The 19,559-nt window shown below is 34.9% G+C and overlaps 2 protein-coding genes across 3 annotated transcripts in view; both read right to left on the reverse strand.

The window, feature by feature from the left end:
- Window positions 1-114: 114 nt before the first annotated feature.
- On the reverse strand, window positions 115-14,434 carry LOC130218500 (NXPE family member 3-like). The gene is made up of 8 exons (XM_056450703.1): window positions 14,314-14,434; window positions 14,182-14,243; window positions 13,561-13,920; window positions 6,593-7,008; window positions 6,440-6,510; window positions 6,124-6,327; window positions 4,191-4,531; window positions 115-371 (listed from the first exon to the last, which is right to left on the reverse strand). Exons 1-8 carry the CDS (start codon window positions 14,348-14,350, stop codon window positions 174-176), a joined length of 1,689 nt encoding a protein of 562 aa, XP_056306678.1. The 5' UTR covers window positions 14,351-14,434; the 3' UTR covers window positions 115-173.
- Window positions 14,435-16,574: 2,140 nt separating this feature from the next.
- The window catches only part of si:dkey-105h11.2 (NXPE family member 3), a 52,817-nt gene continuing 49,832 nt past the window's right edge, over window positions 16,575-19,559 (reverse strand). For both annotated transcript variants that reach the window (XM_056450758.1, XM_056450757.1), the window contains one exon: window positions 16,575-17,950. In XM_056450758.1, the coding sequence (XP_056306733.1) occupies window positions 17,753-17,950 (198 nt within the window). In that variant the 3' untranslated portion in view covers window positions 16,575-17,752. The remainder of the gene's footprint in view (window positions 17,951-19,559) is intronic.

A 19,559-nucleotide genomic window follows, 5' to 3' on the forward strand; every position in this document is an offset into this window, starting at 1 on the left:
TATATATATATATATATATATATATATATATATATATATATATATATATATATATATATATATATATATATATATATATATATATATATATATATCATCACACACAGTTGCTCATTTTTGTTTTCCCAAGTTCCATGGTTTATTAACAAAGCATAAACAATAGTATTCAGCAGTCAGGGAGGACAAACATATGACAACAGAATATCAACTTCATTATCGACAACAACAGCGCCTGGGTGAACATCGTCGTGCAGGTAGTGACATGAAGTCATCTGCCAGACATCGAAGTAGATTACGCCATCAATATCTCTGAACATCTCCTGCATCACCATGTTCAGCTGCATGGCGTACCAGTCACTTTGAAAAATGTCCTGGAACAAACACAGATCCATTAGACTTAACAGAAATACAAGCAGTGGTAAAACATGCAAATTACATACAGTATATGACAATACAAGTGCAATGGACGTGGTTTAAGTCCAGTTAACTTAAATAGATTAGTTGTTGTTGATGGACTTTATAATTCAAGTGTAATGGACAAGTTTAGTGAACTTAAATATTGAAGTTGTCTTAACTCATTTTAAATTCATATACGCTATTGCCAATTTTGTTTATTTAATTCACCTATGCTGCATGTCTTTGAGGAAAAGCAGAGCACCCGGAATAAACTTGACTCGCCAGGACTCAAACAAGCAAACTTCTTGCTGAGGCACCAGTGCTAACCACTGAGCCACCGTGTCACCCTCAACAATCAGGTATGTATGACAATATGATGTCATTTTGACATCTTGTGCCTGCAGGGATACTGGTGTATTACTTAAAAGTGTGCTATGAACACTACATAATATTTTCGTACATTATATGTTGTTATTTCTATGTGGTTATAGGCTAATTATCATTTATTAGCTATGATTTACCCGAGTTACATTTATAGAAATGTTAATCAAATACATTATCTCTTACATTCCAATAGTTCATTATTAATGATTGAAAACAACAGCTTCATGTAGTGTTAAACATTTATGGTGGCAAACATGCAGTTTATGCAGGCACGGTGGCTCAGTGGTTAGCACTGTCGCCTCACAGCAAGAAGATCGCTGGTTTGAGACCCGGCTGGGTCAGTTGCCATTTCTGTGTGGAGTTTGCATGTTCTCCCCGTGTTGGCGTGGGTTTCCTCCGGGTGCTCCGGTTTCCCCCACATTCCAAAGACATGCGCTATAGGTGAATTGAATAAACTAAATTGGCCTTAGTCTAGATGTGTGAATGCAGGAGTATGTAGGTGTTTCCCAGTGTTGGGTTGCAGCTGGAAGGGCATCCGCTGCGTAAAACATATGCTGGATCAGTTGGCGGTTTATTTACCTGTGGCGACCCCAGATTAATAAAGGGACTTAGCCGAAAAGAAAATGAATGAATGAATGAGAACAAATATTCTGCAAAGATTGAAGCCATTTATAAAGCATTCAAAGCACACTATGAAGAATCATACTAATAAATCAAATGAAAATGAGTGGTATTTATACTTTTTCAAGTGCACTAAAGCCGTAATAAAATATAAATATACTTTGGCATGTTCATTACAAGTGTATAACATTTACAAATGTATTTATTCAAAAAATGTACAAGTATGCAAATACTGGTGTGGGAAGATCTGGAGCACTCAACCACTACACAATGTGTGTAGACAAAATGCAAATATAGTAAAACTCCAGCAACACTTCATTCATTCATTCAATTTCCTTCGGCTTAGTCCCTTATTTATCAGGAGTCGCCACAGCGGAATGAACCGCCAACTATTCCAGCATATGTTTTACACAGCGGCTGCCCTTCCAGCCACTACCCAGCACTGAGAAACATCCACACACACTCATTCACACACACAATCATACACTTCAGACAATTTTGTTTACCCGATTCACCAATAGCGCCACATGCAAAAATGACAGACAAAAATTTCGGATAGCCTTTAGAGTTCACCAAGCTTGAACTTTGCAATGTAGCAACATGCGAAACTTGTCGCACAAGCTTGCGTTTCCTGTCTGCCACATTTGCATGCATATAAATGGAAGTCTATGGGTACAAAAAGTGCAGTGTGACCACGGCTTTACACCTGTCCTCATAAGTGTCTGTTTAGTAATGTCTTCTATGCCAAACAGACACGTAAGGGCGGAGATCATGTACATAGTTTCTGCCAACACGTTATTTGTTACTTAAACCTGTAAATAGACACTTCGAAATTAGTGATTGATTTACACAATTAGCCCCAAATGCTCGTGGACCCCTGAGGGATGTCATTCTCATGGATGTCCACTCTAGGATGGATTAACACATCCTTTCTTATGTCTTTATGATTATTAATAAAGTTGAATGTAAAAGGGCCTAGATTATATGATGACCTTCTTTAGAGTAAACGGAAATAATGTGTGTGTGTGATTGCTTTTCTATATGCCAAAGGGTTTGTTTCCTCAGAATCTACCCAGCCAGGTTAGAGGTCATGGAGACCTCTTGAGTGGACCTGTACTCCTGAAGAATTGGAAACAACCGTTCATATTGTTATTTGCTAATGTGTTAATTATGTCTGAAGTGATATTTGCCATTTTATGTGTTAAATCTTTTAAAGTTAACTTCTTTGTATGTAAGCTGGCAGTTTGGGTGTAGATTATACCCCTTTTTAACCAGTTTTTAACCAGATTTGTGTGTGTGTGTGTGTGTGTGTGTGTGTGTGTGTGCGTGTGTGTGCGTGTGTGTGTGTTCTATTCGATTGTGGACCCTTTCACAGGTCTGTGGTCAGCTCTAAATAGCCTAGTGGCTGTCTGACGTTTGTATATTTAAGATATTAAAGATATCATTCAGAATTGTACACACGCACCCACATGGAAATTTTCCTAGTCTATCTGTTTTAACCAATCAGGTTAAAACACCTATATGTGTGACGCAGTTAATGACATTATGCAAGAGTATAATGTTGATATAATTGTTGATTTAAGATTGTAAGATCGGCCTACAAACTCATTGCGAGTGTTGTAGCTGGCTTCTGCTGATGAGACTCCAAACTATCTACTGTAAACTTTCTTTAAATGAATCTCTCATGTTTGGGTTCAAATTGTAAATATCCCTACACCATAATGGCCATGAGATAATCTGGCCCTGACCAGGAAAGACAATTCTTTTTCAAATCCTCAATTGGAAGAGGAAGGGAAGGTAATACAGTATTGGGCAAGCTAATTGAAAAATGTAGTGAGCTAAGCTATTAGCTACTCTACTTAAAATGTAGCTTAACTACACTAAAAGCTACCCTCTGGGAAATGTAGCAAGCTAAGCTAAAAGCTACTTGGCAAAAGTAGCTTAGCTACATCTAAGCTATTTTTAATCGCAATTTACATTTTTAAATCGAAGCAACTTAAATCCAAATCAATCATAGCTTAGTGATCAATAAAACTGTCAAGGTGGCATAACTGTTTAGTTAAATTATTTATAGCAAACAATATGTTGTACCAAACAGAAACAAATCATAGTATATTACAGCAAAACCAAAAAAAATCCAATACAAACAGATGTTACACATTTAAAATACCATAGTCATTTATAATAAAGGGAAATATTTAGCGATTAGCATTATATTGTATATATATTTACAACTCTTCATTAATGAATTACACTACATAATGTAATATCATTAGTAACCATCTTGTCTTTAGCCTAATTGTTTGGCGACTTCACCGACCAGAGCGAGAGGTGGCAGTAACGCACCAAAAAGTTTGTTGTCGACTACCGAAATTTATGTAGAAGAAGACATCGCCTTTTTCGCTAATTCGCCATCATATAAATTTACTTTCATCGGCCTCACAGCTCCGTGAATGTCGGTGCTTTCACTTGGTCCGCGATCGGTAAATGTAGCTACTGCGCTACTTGACTAAAAAAATACCCTCGCTACAGTAAAGCTATTTGATTTATATAGCAGCGATTCTGCCGCCACGCTGACTACTGAGAAATGTAGTTAAGCTAGTAGCGTCACTACTGTACAGTAGTAACGTTAGTGTAACGTGCCCAAGTTTAGTAGTAGCATGCCAAGCACTGGTAGAACCCCCTGATAAAGACGGGAATAAGCTGAAGGAATGTGAGTGACTGGAAATTGCAATAGTATCTGGCAAGTGATATCACTGTGAGTGTGAGGGGTAGAGTAAAACCCATACCTTTGGTCCTGCAGTGTTTCCAGACTTGATGATGACGACAGTCTCTGGTGCTCGGCTCAGCAGTGAAACGACAGACTGACGGATTTTGGCCACTTCATGCACATAGAATGTTAGCGGGTGAAAAACCAGGTGAGCAGCAATTGTAAAGACTATCACTGCATGAGGACCCCCAGCTATTTCATCAATATCATTACTGATGTAATGCAGGTCAGTGATCAGCATTTTTGTAAAGCGCAGAGGAACTCCATGTGGCCCCCAGTGAACTATAATATTGTTTGTCAACTCAACAGCCATCAGGGGTCCACCTGTAGGAGGAGTGTGGAGGTCCATCCTTTTTATACCTGATAAAGTAATAAAAATATGTTTAATGTACATTAGTCACACTGCTTTAATAATTTAACATAATTTTACAAAGCCGCTACTGAACACATATAAAACCACCAAAGGATGAGGGCAGGTTTATTAATACAAAAATGTACAGTATAAACTGTCATAATTTACACAATTTCATGTCATAAACCTGCATGACTTTTTCCTTCTGTTTAATAGAAATAAATATTGAGGAATCTTTTATCAATATTTGTTCCTGTAATGAAAGTTATGTGACATTCTATATACATATATATATATATATATATACATATATACATATATATATATATATATATATACATATATATATATATATATACATATATATACATATATATATATATATATATATATATATATATATATATATATATATACATATATATATATATATATATATATATACATATATATATATATATATATATACATATATATATATATATATATACATATATATATATATATATATACATATATATATATATATATACATATATATATATATATATATATATATATATATATATATATATATATATATATATACATATATATATATATATATACATATATATATATATATATATATATACATATACATATACATATATATATATATATATATATATATATATATATATATATATATATATATATGTGTGTGTGTATATGTTTATGTGTGTGTATATATATAGCCCCCCCGGTTTACTTTTTCCCCAATTTCTGTTTAGCGGAGAGATTTTTTTCAACACATTTCTAAACATAATAGTTTTAATAGCTCATTTCTAATAACTGATTTATTTTATCTTTGTCATGATGACAGTAAATAATATTTGACTAGATATTTTTCAGGACACTTCTATACAGCTTAAAGTGACATTTAAAGGCTTAACTGGGTTAATTAGGTTAACTAGGCAGGTTAGGGTAATTAGGCAAGTTATTGTATAACGAAGGTTTGTTCTGTAGACTATTGAAAAAAACGGGCTAATAATTTTGACCTTAAATGGTGTTTAAAATTAAAAACTGCTTTTATTCTAGCCGAAATAAAACAAATAAAACTTTTCCCAGAAGAAAAAATATTATCATACATACTGTGAAAATTTCCGTGCTCTGTTAAACATAATTTGGGAAATATTTAAAAAATAAAATAAAATTCAAAGGGGGGCTAATAATTCTGACTTCAGTTGTGTATATGTATATATATATCATTGGATTTGTGTATACGCATTGTTGTATTTGCTCTTCAGTGTTTGGACTCTCAGTAGTGATTATTAAACCACACTGAACTGAGCTAAACTGAACTGAACTTAAACACTAAAAACTGAACTACACTGTTCCTATTTACTGTGACCTTTTATGTGAAGCTGCTTTGACACAATCTACATTGTAAAAGCGCTATACAAATAAAGGTGAATTGAATTGAATAAACAAGTTTTGAATAACATGAGGTTGGAGAATTTCTTTTAAAATATTGATAATTTTTATATTATTTACAATATACAGCATTTTGTCATGTTATAAGGATTTAAATTGTCATTTATAACACTGAATAACTTGCCTGGCACCTTTCTCTCTAAAAACTCAAACCACTGTCTTGTGGTGGAGTCTCCCATCAAATAGACAATCTTGTTTTTAAGGCAATTTCCAGTTTGGGTAGAATTGAACTGTTGGGTTTTGCATACAAAAGACTTCCAGACATCATTCAGATAGAAACCTGCAGGTACTGGTGTCGTCAGGCCAGGTCTGCATCTCTCCGTTCTGTCTAAAGCAAAGAAACATTTACCAGAAAAAGACTGTTGTAATTATGCAAATTCCTAATTCTAATATAAGTACACATGTTTTTAGATCCTCTCTGTTCTGATATATCAACATACCATTGTCTGTTGTTTTGGGAAGGACGTTAATTAATTGTGTGTCACCACTAATACCAACATTTATTAATATGCTGTGAAGAAAAAAATAACACATTTACCACAAAGTTCTACAATTCTGCGCTACAATTTGTTTTGAATCCTTTCCCAGCTTACTTTGTGAAAAATTGTTCCTCAAAATGATTCAATGGACTTTCCAGACCTCCTCTTGAGTGATGAACCAGTTTGTCACAAGAAAGTTTCTTAGGTCTCTCACAGTGCCACACCGTCCCTGTTTTAATATCCTCATACTCGCAGCAGCAGTTACCTTTAATCCAACTCCCCTTTGCACCCCACTTAAGGTTACACGGCACTTCTTCACTGATCCTGGTTTTATTGGGTCCTAGTCCTTCAAAGTGTCCGTTATAGTGGCTGCGTGTGAATGAGGAATCCCTGTATTTTTTCAGAATCTGCACAACCTCACTGGAGTGCTCAAGACGAACAGAAACTTGTGCCTGACCTTCCCAGGGCAGAAGAAGAGAAGCAGAGTAAGTCCCGTTACGATGATCCACAACCTCCCCATACACACTCGCCTTCGAGAAGAATAGAAAAGACTCATGTAATGCAGAAAATCACTGTCTTTATAGAAAATTAAACTTCTAGGATGTTTAAGCATACAATATTTTTAAAATTAAAATCATTTGCACCTGATGTCATGCGGTCCAGCACAAAGACATTAATACATTAATAAACATTAATACAGTGGTTACCAGGGATGTGATTCTTCCGTATAAATAATACCACAATAATACCACAATACCCCCCCCCCCCCCCCAAAAAAAAAAAAAAAACAACCCAATGGCAAAATTCCAAACACAATGGCCTGACCCGGAAGTGTAAAAAAAAGTGGTATTTATTTACAATAATGTGGAGGATATGTCCAGTGCAAAATATATACAGTGTCCATAAAAAGTCCCAAAATATATATACAAAAAAATACAAAGTATCAAATCAACAAATTAAATATAAAGACGAATATATATATAACACAAAAACAAACCAAAGAAGAAAAAAAAACGAAACAATCAAACGTAACCACTGTATACCAGTATCCACTCACTCAGAAAATTGCTCCCTGTAATTTGCATAAATCTGAAGTTTTTTTATGGGGGGAGGGGGGGGGGTGTTCTCAATGAGGTTTATCGTCATCAAAGCAGAACCGCTGATCGATGGTTTGCGCCTTCATCGTTCATCATTGTGCGCAAGAAGGAGCATTAACGGCTATATAATGTCGTATAATGTGCGCGTATGAGGAAGCCGCTGACAATATGCAAGATTATGAGATGGCTTTGAATGCGTGCGTGGCTGTGCACTTTTTCCACGCTCACATTTGCATATCGTGACCATGTGCGCTCTATGTACATTATAAATACCGATGCAGGACGCACATTTGTTATTATTCTCTGCATGTCATCTGTCCTTATGTGTTCATTTATTCAGCCTAGCACCTTAAATGCAATACGTGACATTGTCATAAAATAGTTTAGATGATAGTACAAATGTATAAAAATATATTTTATAGTTAAATAAACCTATTAAAAAGCAGGGACTACGCCAAAGGGAAAGTGAAAGTGATAAACTGCATGTATGATATCTTTTTTAGGGTGGAATGTTAAAGCAAATTAGGTTGCTTAATGCAACTGGACTTAATATTTTTATAGTTCGAGTTGTTGTCAAAGCATTTCATTTTAATATCAGTGGGCGTTGGACCGGTTAAGTTACATGCACGTTAAGCGTCTTTTGACAAATATGATGATGTAACACATTATCTCTCCATCTTTCAAAGACGTAACATTTTGTTATTATTACTGACTGCTATATAGAATATAACTACATAAGAAAGAGATACAGGAAGCAATTTAATAAAACATTGAAATAGATAAGGGGTGTCACGGTGGCGCAGTGGGTAGCACGATCGCCTCACAGCACGATGGTCACTGGTTCGAGGCCTATGTTCATGTGGGTTTCCTCTGGGTGCTCCGGTTTCCCCGGTTTCTAAAGACATGTGGCATTTGGTAAGCTAAATTGTCCCTAGTGTATGTGTGAATAAGTAATATGATAAGATTATTTTACTTATCCCACTGGCAGATTATTTCGAATGAGTCACTTAATTATGACGTATTGGAAAACAAGAGGAAACACTTTATCTGGCTAGAAAATGCTACTTGATTTAATTTATTTTACACATCTGGACTAGAAACTAGATGAAAAGTGTGACATGGGCACACCTAACTTATCGTCTCTTATTGCAGTGTTTCTCAACCACGTTCCTGGAGGACCACCAGCACTGCACATTTACCGTGGCTGCACCCGAAATCGGCTACTACTCAGTAGGTACTGCATTCGAATTTAAATAAACTACTCGACCATTTAAAAAGTACGTTCTATACAGTATGAATGTGAGTAGTATGAATTGAACTCGGACGTACTACATACGTCATTTTGTCATGACCATGTGTCCTAGCCGCATCAGTTATGGAGCCAAATCAGTCTCAAAAATAATACGTTTGCAAAATAAAATGAGTAAATTCAAAACACAATTCATGAATACAACATACAATTTGTGAATTCACAAGTAAAAATCATGAATATTTACACCAAATGAATTGGTTTTGTGTATATTATGAATTGTTTTGAATTTACGAATTGGATTTGTGTATTTACAGTATGAATTGTGTTTTGGATTTACGAATTGGATTTGTGTGTTTGCAAATCGTATATGAATTTACTAATTGAATTTACGAACTGGAGTTGTGGATTTATGAATCGTATTTGAATTTATTAATTGTAGTTGTGGGTTTAAAAATTGTGTTTTGGATTTACGAATTGGATTTGTGTATTTACAAATCGTGATTGAATTTATGAATTGGATTTGTGTATTTACGAATCGTGATTGAATTTATGAATTGGATTTGTGTATTTACGAATCGTTATTGAATTTATGAATTGGATTTGTGTATTTACGAATCGTTATTGAATTTATGAATTGGATTTGTGTATTTACGAATCGTGATTGAATTTATGAATTGGATTTGTGTATTTACGAATCGTGATTGAATTTATGAATTGGATTTGTGTATTTACGAATCGTTATTGAATTTATGAATTGGATTTGTGTATTTACGAATCGTTATTGAATTTATGAATTGGATTTGTGTATTTACGAATCGTTATTGAATTTATGAATTGGATTTGTGTATTTACGAATCGTTATTGAATTTATGAATTGGATTTGTGTATTTACGAATCGTTATTGAATTTATGAATTGGATTTGTGTATTTACGAATCGTTATTGAATTTATGAATTGGATTTGTGTATTTACAATCGTGATTGAATTTATGAATTGGATTTGTGTATTTAAGAATCGTGTTTTGAACATACAAATTAGATTTACGTGTCTACAAATCGTGTTTTGAATTTACGAATTGTGTTTTGTAAATGTGAATTGTGTTGTGGGCGTATTAATTATATTTTGAAAATGTATCATTTTTGAGACTGATCTGGCTCCATATCATTCACTCCTCTTCATGAATTCTCTTGAGAGGGATCATGGAATATCATTGGATGCGCACTTCAGAACTTCGGCAGAAGTAGCAGGTCATCCGGTTACTTCTCGCATACTGTTTTTCAAATTTTATGATTTCGGACATACTACTCGGCTTGCATACTGATTTTAGCGTACTATAAAGTATGGAAGTATGCGATTTTGGACGCAGCCCATGTCTACTTAACCAAACGCACCTGATTAAGGTCATTAGCTCAGAGACTGAAAGACCTGTAATGGGTGTAACAGATAAATGAGACATCCAAAACATGCATGTTGGTGGTCCTCCAAGAACGTGGTTAAGAAAAAGTCTTGCTGCATTCCAGCTGCATTACAAAAATAGTTTTTTTGATCCTTACATCCTTCATTCTGTACAATTAAAGCTGTCACTCTGGACAGTAAATCATGTTAAGTTATAAAGCATAGAGATGAGTTCCTTTGAATGGAATGCAGTGAATGTTTAAGATGTGCTGCAAACCTTTCTCTCCGCAATTGTTTTAATTCGCCACTGGTTCCTTCAAGATTTTTCTTTTATAACAGCACTTTTCAACTGACAATGAAAACACGTTTACATATTGTTCTAACATGTCAATTACATTCACTCACATAAAAGTTTAAGTACTAAATAGACTCTTTTCACATTTACGACTTTCTCAGTAGCGGAAGTCATCATAGTTGGGAAAAAGTAGAGCGCAGTTAATAGGAGAGTACAACAAATACATTTTAAAAAAATCGTATTAGCCAAAACAATAAAAGAAAAACTCCACAATGGTGTTATCAAGACTTTCAGATAAAGGGTAAAATTGTGTGAGACTGATAACAGCAGCCAGAAGAGAGAACAGCGTCAAACTTACTATCCTGCTCATGGACGCCTACATAAGAAACACCTTGATAATTTGTTTTTTTTATAATTGGATGCAAAGATGATATAATGCACACATAAATACATATAAATGTTTAGACATTAAAAAAAACTAAAAGACTAAAATTCTTGTGAAAAGGGTCCTTTCGAAGCAGTTGTATTTATGTCACGAGCAGTAATGTCACGATCACAAGCGATCCCCCAGATCGCTGGAGAACTACACATCTGTCACTAAACTGAACTACAAATACTATCATGCACCTCGCACACACCAGTTCCTGATTACTCACACACAGCTGGAAGCTCATCATGGACTGATTGCCAGGACTATATATATGCATCTCACTTACACATACACTTTGCTGAGTCTTGTTTGCTGTAACACTACAAAGTGTATTTTTGTCTCGTTTTTCCTAGTGGTGGGCAAAGCGAGGCTTCATGAAACACTGAAACAGTCAAAGCAAATGTGTCGAAGCTTCTAAACATTTTAAAACCTGTCTCTACAGTGAAAACTAGAGGTTTTTAATGTATTACTCTGGAATAGCTTCAGCAAAGAAACAGTTAAGCAAATTGAGGTATTAAATCCCACATTGTAGAATTGATATTTCAAGTAATTTAGTGGAGCCGTGAGAGTTCCTGACTAGCATGCTGAGATAAAGGGTATAAATTTAGGGTGATGCTGCTACAGATATTAGTTTTTAAATGCTCTGTTCTTGTAACATGTTTTAACATTGGTCTGACATTTGAATGAATGCTTTGTGAATAAGCATGTCTTGTTTTGGTCATAAAAAAGTAACATTAAAATACATCAAGTCATAACTTCTGAGTATTTGTACAAGTCGGGATTTGAACTCGGGACATTTGCAGCATAGTTTCTCTGTGCACATGCACAGTCCACTAGGCTACATGAGTTTTTTCCGATCAAGTCAGTCAAACGCAGATTCGCCAGGTCTTGAAACGCTTTGGTCGATGCTTTGAATCGCTTTAGTCACATGACCTAGGTGTTTCGAAACACTTAAGTCACGTGACCTAGGTGTTTTGGATCATGCTTCGGTGCTATATCAAACGAAGTGCTGAAACATGAGTTTCATGTCAGCCATCCCTAGTCTTTCCATGTTTGATCCTTGCCTTGTTTCCTCATTAATGATCTTTAGCTGCCTGTATCGACCACTTTGCCTGTATCTGACTATGCACTTTGGATTTCCCTCATGCTCTAGTTTTTACCCATTTGACCGTTGCCTGCCTAAAAACTCTTATTAATAAACCGTACTTGAATCCTTAACTCCATTGTCCAGCTTCCTACCGTAACGGGTAATAAACGAATGCATAAGAACTTGAATAAGAACTTGGGGTGTGAATATGCAATTTAGGCCCTGTTTACACTAATATGTTTTAGTTTCAAAACGCATAGCTTTTGCCATGGTTACAACTTCCGTCCTCACTCCCACAAAGTTTTCGAGCCCCAGAAAATGGAGCGTTTACGAAATGCTGAGGAGGCCATTTTGATTTCCTTTCATTTCGATTGTGGATGGGGAAAAATGGAGACATCTGAAAACGGATCTGACAAAAATCTGATTGGGGCTTTTTCTCAATATTAAGTGCGCAAAGTTCAGTCTTGCTGCTTGCTTACTTTCCTTGTTAGTTCAGACTTCACAAGTTTAATATGGAAAACAAACTCCCAAGGACACGTCGGGTAAATCCTCAAAGCCAACAGTGTCCTTTATAACATCATTCACTTTACTCTGGCTACGTTGTTTCAAGATCTTAACAACAAAATGAACACATAATATAAGGAACTGCCTATTTTCATTTTGGTATTAGCAACTTAATAGACACCAAAATGGAGGCATTGTGTAGCTACATGTTTAAATGACCATCATCTTCACTGTATGTTTATTTATAACAAAACACGTAGCCTGTATCACAACTGTCTCCTTTTATTTTCAATGAAAAATATGAAACATACCCTGTCTCTTTTGCTGAATATCAGTTTTAATAATCAATAATGGCCATTAAAAAGTATAAGGTACAATGAGTTCATACAATATAGCAAATAGAAGCAAGCAATCAGTCAAATGTGCAGAATCAGTGCTTACATAATATAACTTTTAATATAATATAGTAATATAGTAAACACGTTACCTGAGAATAAGTAATAGATTCAAAAGACCGAAATGTTGTTAGATAGAGACCAGATGATTTAAATATCACGTTTAACCACTATAGTGAGAGGAGATCTAGCAGTAGGTCCTTGACGAACGCACTGCTCTCACCTGGGGAGGTGTGCTCAAAGCACCCGCTGACTGCCTGGAGCTCAGACATGCACTGCAGCGCATGACACAGTGTGTGTGTGGTCACATGATGTGCGTTTTAAGCGGTGTATTGTGCATGGAGATCTTTTCAGAAACGCAAGTGTGAACGTGAATTGTTTGCCATCTAAGATGCTGTTTTAAAACTAAAACCTATTAGTGTAAACGCCATAGTTATTACCACAAAATTCCCAAGTATTTTCAGGTCAAGTTTACCATCTTATTTCACTCATGAACTGAAAAAGTCCGTATTAAAAGCTCAAGGCAATCAGTGGAAAATAATTTAGGTAAATTTTGACAGAATTATATAAGGCAAATATCTTTATCTATCCATATTTATTGTTTAGGTGAAAATAAAACAAACATACCTTTAGCTCTGAATTGAACAGCTTAACTTTGAAAAAGTCTCCTCCGTATCTTTTCAGGTTATTGTTGTGGTCTCTGGCGGTGATAGTAACCAGGATCTTTTCTCCCACGCTGTAACTCTGATTGATTCCCACAATAGTGAACGTTGAGTGGTCTGGACTTGTGCTCGCACTCAGGTCAGTGATTTCTTGATCTGGACTAGGCCAGTCCAGGGCCTTCTGTAGTCTTTCCCACTCTTCTTCACTGATTCCCATGTCGTGTGCAGAAATTGTGAATGACGAATTAAAATATCGGGAAACTGGTTTGGGCCCGGGGGCTTTAAATAGTATAACTTTGCTCCCACCATTCAATCTCCATAGAAACTAAGAAGCAAAAAGATAATGTAGTATGTAATATAGATAAAGATACACATTAACAAGTACTCAAAAAGATTTGTGGATCTCTAGAAGAAGAAACAGTAATAGGCTGCATATTGCTATGCCATGAAGACATTTGAATGTGAATTGGAATTGAACATTTCTGTTTCACTGAGCTAAATGCCACCCGACCTTGTTGTTTTACAACCTTATTATATAAACAAATATTTTTAATTGCCTTTAATATGAATTTACTTTTGCACTTACCAAATAAGATGAGGTAGAAAGAACAAATGCCAGTAGAAATACTTTTAGTCCAATCCTGGAAACTGATAAAGCACAAAAATGACCAATTTCTAAAAACACAACCCAATATAGCACAAATAAACTGGAGATTACCTTGTGGATTCGATTTGTTTGTTGAAGGTATGACCATGGCTAAGTCTATTGTTGTCCGATGAGAAGTTCACATCAGCTTACGTACATGTTCCCTAAACTGTAAACCAGCATCCTGGTAAACTCTGTTTCTAAACTATTTCCACATGAGGCGTGACATTGATTTGAATGTTTCATGTTGTTTAGCCAGTTTGGCTTTGCTTGAGATAAGACGATGAATGTCTTTCCTGTTATACAAATATGTTATGTTATGTTATGTTATGTTATGTTATGACATGTTATGTCCTTTTTGATACTGATATTTTCCTGACAGAGTTTATTCCTTAGTGACGTGCCTCTTTAAATAAAGATTTAAATGATCTGGCCACTTTGTTGCGGAAGTGTTTTGTTTTTTAAAGGTGCCCTATAAAAACATCTGGTAACACTTTATACTAACTATACAATATGAATCATTTGTTAAGCTTTAACTCTACATTAAAAGATGTTAGTAAGCAGTTTATAACCGCAGATACAAACGCTCGATTCTTGATTTATAAGCACATATATATTATGCTTAATGATTGTAATTTTTCATTACTAAATTAGGCATTGCATTATTTACAAACCATTTATTTGAGAAAAGTTGCTGGTTTTTAAAGATTATTCAGAATGTGTAATGTTTTTTTTATTTTTTTTTTATTATTATTTTTTGTATTGGGTTTTTCTCTACATTAAAACAAGACATTTAAACATCTGAACATCACATTACGACTAAACAACTCCAGGATAACATACAAAACTTTAAAATAATAATAACAGTAAGAAAATTTTTAAATAAATAAAAAAAAAAATAAAAAAAAAATAATAATAATAAATAAATAAATAAGTAAATAAACAAACAAATAAATAAATAAATAAATAAATAAATAAATAAATAAATAAATAAATAAATAAAAAGGGGGTTAGTATAGAGTATAAATATTGACATACAATATCAAAATGAAATTCACTGTTTAACCTTGGTGTTTTATTTAAGTTCTATTCTGCTGTCAGGTCCACTTGGTTGCTAAAGTGTAGAAAGGGGTTCCAAATGCTTTAAAAGTCTTTTAACTTCCCTTTGACAATGTATGTTAGTTTTTCCAGAGCAAGATTACTGGACATTTCCTTGATCCATTGATTAGAAGAAGGCCTTTGAGTCTCTTTCCATTTTAATGCAATAACGCGCTAGAGAAAACAAATGAATTTATTAATTTCTATTCGTTTGAAGATACACAAATGAAACTGTATCAAATAAAAAATAAATTGTTGCAATTTTGACTAAAATAAAATTACTTTACAGTTTAAACTCCACTAAATAACATTGAAATATTGTATCATAATATGTTGTTAAATTATTATATTGTTGTTTTTTTTTATCCAATTTTATGTTGTATTTTGACACTGTTATTCAGCAATGTGAAACTTTACCGTAACTTTTTAGATAAGATTGTAAAGGTTTATTGTTCATTTGATACTAAGCCTTAATTGTCATTTTTAAGGGATTTGTAACTCATGAAACTGTATGAATTTGAGTTTAATAAAGCATTTATTAACATACAAATGAACTATTAGCACAAGTCCGTAGCCAGCCTATTCTTTTTCTCAAAAAGGGGACTTTTTGTAGTTGTTTGCCTCAAATTACGAGCGTCATATACTGCATTTTAGTGACATTCTAAGCACTAAATTGTGCTGGATTAGTTTGTGGGATTGTTATCATGCAATAAAATACTTCCTACATTTTTGTCAAAGTGCTTATCATACCATGTTTTATGTTTACAAAAATGTTTGTTTATTTACATATGTGCATTTCAACTGTAAGTTATTAGTTTCATATATAATGTAATGAGATTAGAATTTTTGATGTATGAAAAAAATTGTTATTTTATTTAATACTTTAAAAATTGAAATTATTTATTATCATCCTTCATAAAAACAAAATAAAAACAAAGAATTGGCAATCTGTTAAAACTTGTTTTAAATTAAAAACAGTAGCCTATATTTAGCTCATTTCCTCAGTCAGAATTTGTTCATTTAAGAGCATTTGCATCTGTTGTTATAAACGTATATTAATGTAGAGTTATAATTCTTAACAAATAATAAATTCACTAATTGCTAATGCTTAATAGACGATTCATAGTGTGTAGTTTTGTATACCTAGGCAATCGAATAATAAGAGTTCAGTGCATGGAAATGACCATACCATGAGCCTAAAACAATTGAAGTTTATTTTTTATAAAAATTGCCATCTAAGCTACTTGCTCTTTTCGCAATAAATAACGTTCCAAAGCAGCTTTACAAAAAGGTACAGCTTATTACTACATTACAGTCAAAATGAGAAAAGTTAAGGACTCTGTGAGTCCCTTGTGTTGCCCTCTTGAAGTTTGGTCGGGCAAATGCAAAACTAATAGAACTGCATTCATTCTGAAAAAGGCACTTGAAATGTAACATGAAATTACACTTCTTTCTTATTTTTACAATTTAACCCCCCCCCTCCCCCAACGTCCTACAAAGCATCCAAATTCTGTTTATCAGGTAAAAATGTTAGACATGGGCTAAGACAAATAAAACAATATATTGTATTTCACATACAAATATACACATATACAGATCAATCAATCAATCAGTAGAGTGAGAGGTATTTGTTGCACGTTCTTTTAGGCTTAGTACCTTTATTAATCAGGAGTCACCACAGCGGACCCATCACTGGGAAAAACCCATACACTCTCATTCACACACAAACACTATGGCTAATTTAGCTTAGTCAATTGACATGGACTGTATGTAATGATGTAGTAGTGTATGTAGTGATCAACTACATTTGGGCTCCACTCCCTAGTTGTAAATAATATCACTCTAAAACACCTCTTGTCAATTTTCAGTGCACACACGTTTTATAATAATAATAATACTCTCAGTGGTAACATGGTGGCGCAGTAGGTAGCGCTGTCACGTCATAGCAAGAAGGTCACTGGTTCGAGCCCCATCTGGGTCAGTTGGCATTTCTGTTTCCATGTTCTTCCTGTGTTCACCTGGGTTTCCTCTGGGTGCTCCGGTTTCCCCCACAGTCCAAAGACATGCGGTACAGGTAAATTGAACAAACTAAATTGGTAAAAATGTGCTGGATAAGTTGGTGGTTCATTCCGCTGTCGTGACCCCGGATTAGTAAGGGACTAAGCCGAAAATGAATGAATGAATGAATAACAGTTTTTATTCAATATAAATTCAATATTCAGTGACAAAGAAAATGAATGTATATTAATAATGTATTTGAAAGCTACAGTATGTAATATGAAATCATTTGTAAAGGTAGCTTTATTTCATCTATAACTTTGATGTGCTGTAAATTTCTAAAGTGCAACACAGACACGAGATGCAAGTAAGCTTGATGCTCACTTTGCCTTCGATAGCATAATCTGATTGTATGTCAGGCTGGACAAACATACGACAGCAACATATCAACTTCATTAGCCACGATAACAGCGCCTGGGTGAATATTTTCTCGAAGGTAGTGACATGAAGTCATCTGCCAGACATCGAAGTAGATTACGCCATCGATATCTCTGAACATCTCCTGCATCACCGTGTTCAGCTGCATGGCGTACCAGTCACTTTGAAAAATGTCCTGGAACAAACACAGATCCATAAGACCAAATACTTCTAAAGCATAAATACAAGCATTTGTAAAGCAAGCATATTATCTTTTATACACTGAGTACTATATAATATTGAATTTACGTTAACCCCAACCCTAAATAAAGAAACGGTTCACACAAAACCTGTTATTATTATAACATTAAAGGTGCCATAGAATAAATATCTATATATATATTTTATATGGATGGCCACTTTATTAGGTACACCTGTCCAACTGCACGTTGACGCAAATTTTTAATCAGCCAGTCAGATGGCAGCAACTCAATGCATTTAGGCGTATAGACATGGTCAAGATGATCTGCTGCAGTTTAAACTGAGCATCAGAATGGGAAAGAAAGGGGATTGAAGTAACTTTAAACGTGGCATGGTTCTAGGTGCCAGAAAGGCTGGTCTGAGTATTACAGAAACTGTTGATCTACTGGGACTTTCACGCACAACCATCTCTAGGGTTTACAGAGAATGGTCCAAAAGAGAGAAAATATCCAGTGAGCGGCAGTTTTGTGGGCGCAAATGCCTTGTTGATGCCAGAAGTCAGAGGAGAATGGCCAGACTGGTTCAAGCTGATAGAAAGACAACAGTAACTCAAATAACCACTCGTTACAACCGAGGTATGCAGAAGAGCATCTCTGAACGTACAACACATCCAACCCTGAGGCAGATGGGCTACAGCAGCAAAAGATTGCAGTTCTGAAGGCACCCGGTACTAGTAAGGTGTACCTAATAAAGTGGCCAGTGAGTGTACCTAAGCATAGCTGAATAATAATAAGCCATTACATAGAAATGGCAAACCGTGAGTCTCAAACGCCACTGTTTCATGTAAATCCTGTGAGTCTAAAATCCTGGTTACAAAAACAGACCAATTGAAACATCCGGATCGTTAATATGCAAGTTCCAGGCTGTTTGATTGGCCACAACATTTCTCAGTGAGATTACGACAAACTATAATTTTCCCCCTTTTTTTTTTAAAGTTTATATAATTATAAATTGTACTTATTATTTATGTAGGACTCTTATTTTGAAAAAGAGACATAGTTAAAGGCTGCTTTTATACTCAACACAGGCTCATTGTGGATATGTAACCCTGTCTACATTTCTGGAGATTGCAAATTATGTAGCCAGAGGTATGTATGGGTGCATTTTATCTTTAAAATGAATGCCATGGGGCGGTATGACGCTGTTGACGGCTTTTGTTCCCTTTTGCGATACCGTTGACCACTTACCTCCATGTGGACAGCTTTTCCAGTGTTTGCCCAGTAGTTTGCTGTGTACCGCGACGACCGGGTTTGAGTCTGGTTTAGAATAATTCCAGAAACCAGGTAAAACAAAAGCAAAACAGTTTTTCTTTTTCTAGATTGCTTTTGAAAACACTATCGATTAGGTTTAGGGAAGAGGTGGGTGGGTCAGTCAGATTGTCAGACCACAGTAAGCTGAGAGAAGAAGACGCGCGAGGGAAATTTGGAATCATCAAAAAGCATTCACAGCGGCCTCTGGTGGATTTGCAAAAACTGCAAGCAGACATACCTTATGTATTTCACTGTCCACAGAAATGTAGACCTGGGTACGAATCTGTAATGAGC

The sequence above is a fragment of the Danio aesculapii genome, chromosome 24 (assembly GCF_903798145.1).
Source record: "Danio aesculapii chromosome 24, fDanAes4.1, whole genome shotgun sequence".
NCBI classification, from domain to species: Eukaryota; Metazoa; Chordata; class Actinopteri; order Cypriniformes; family Danionidae; genus Danio; species Danio aesculapii.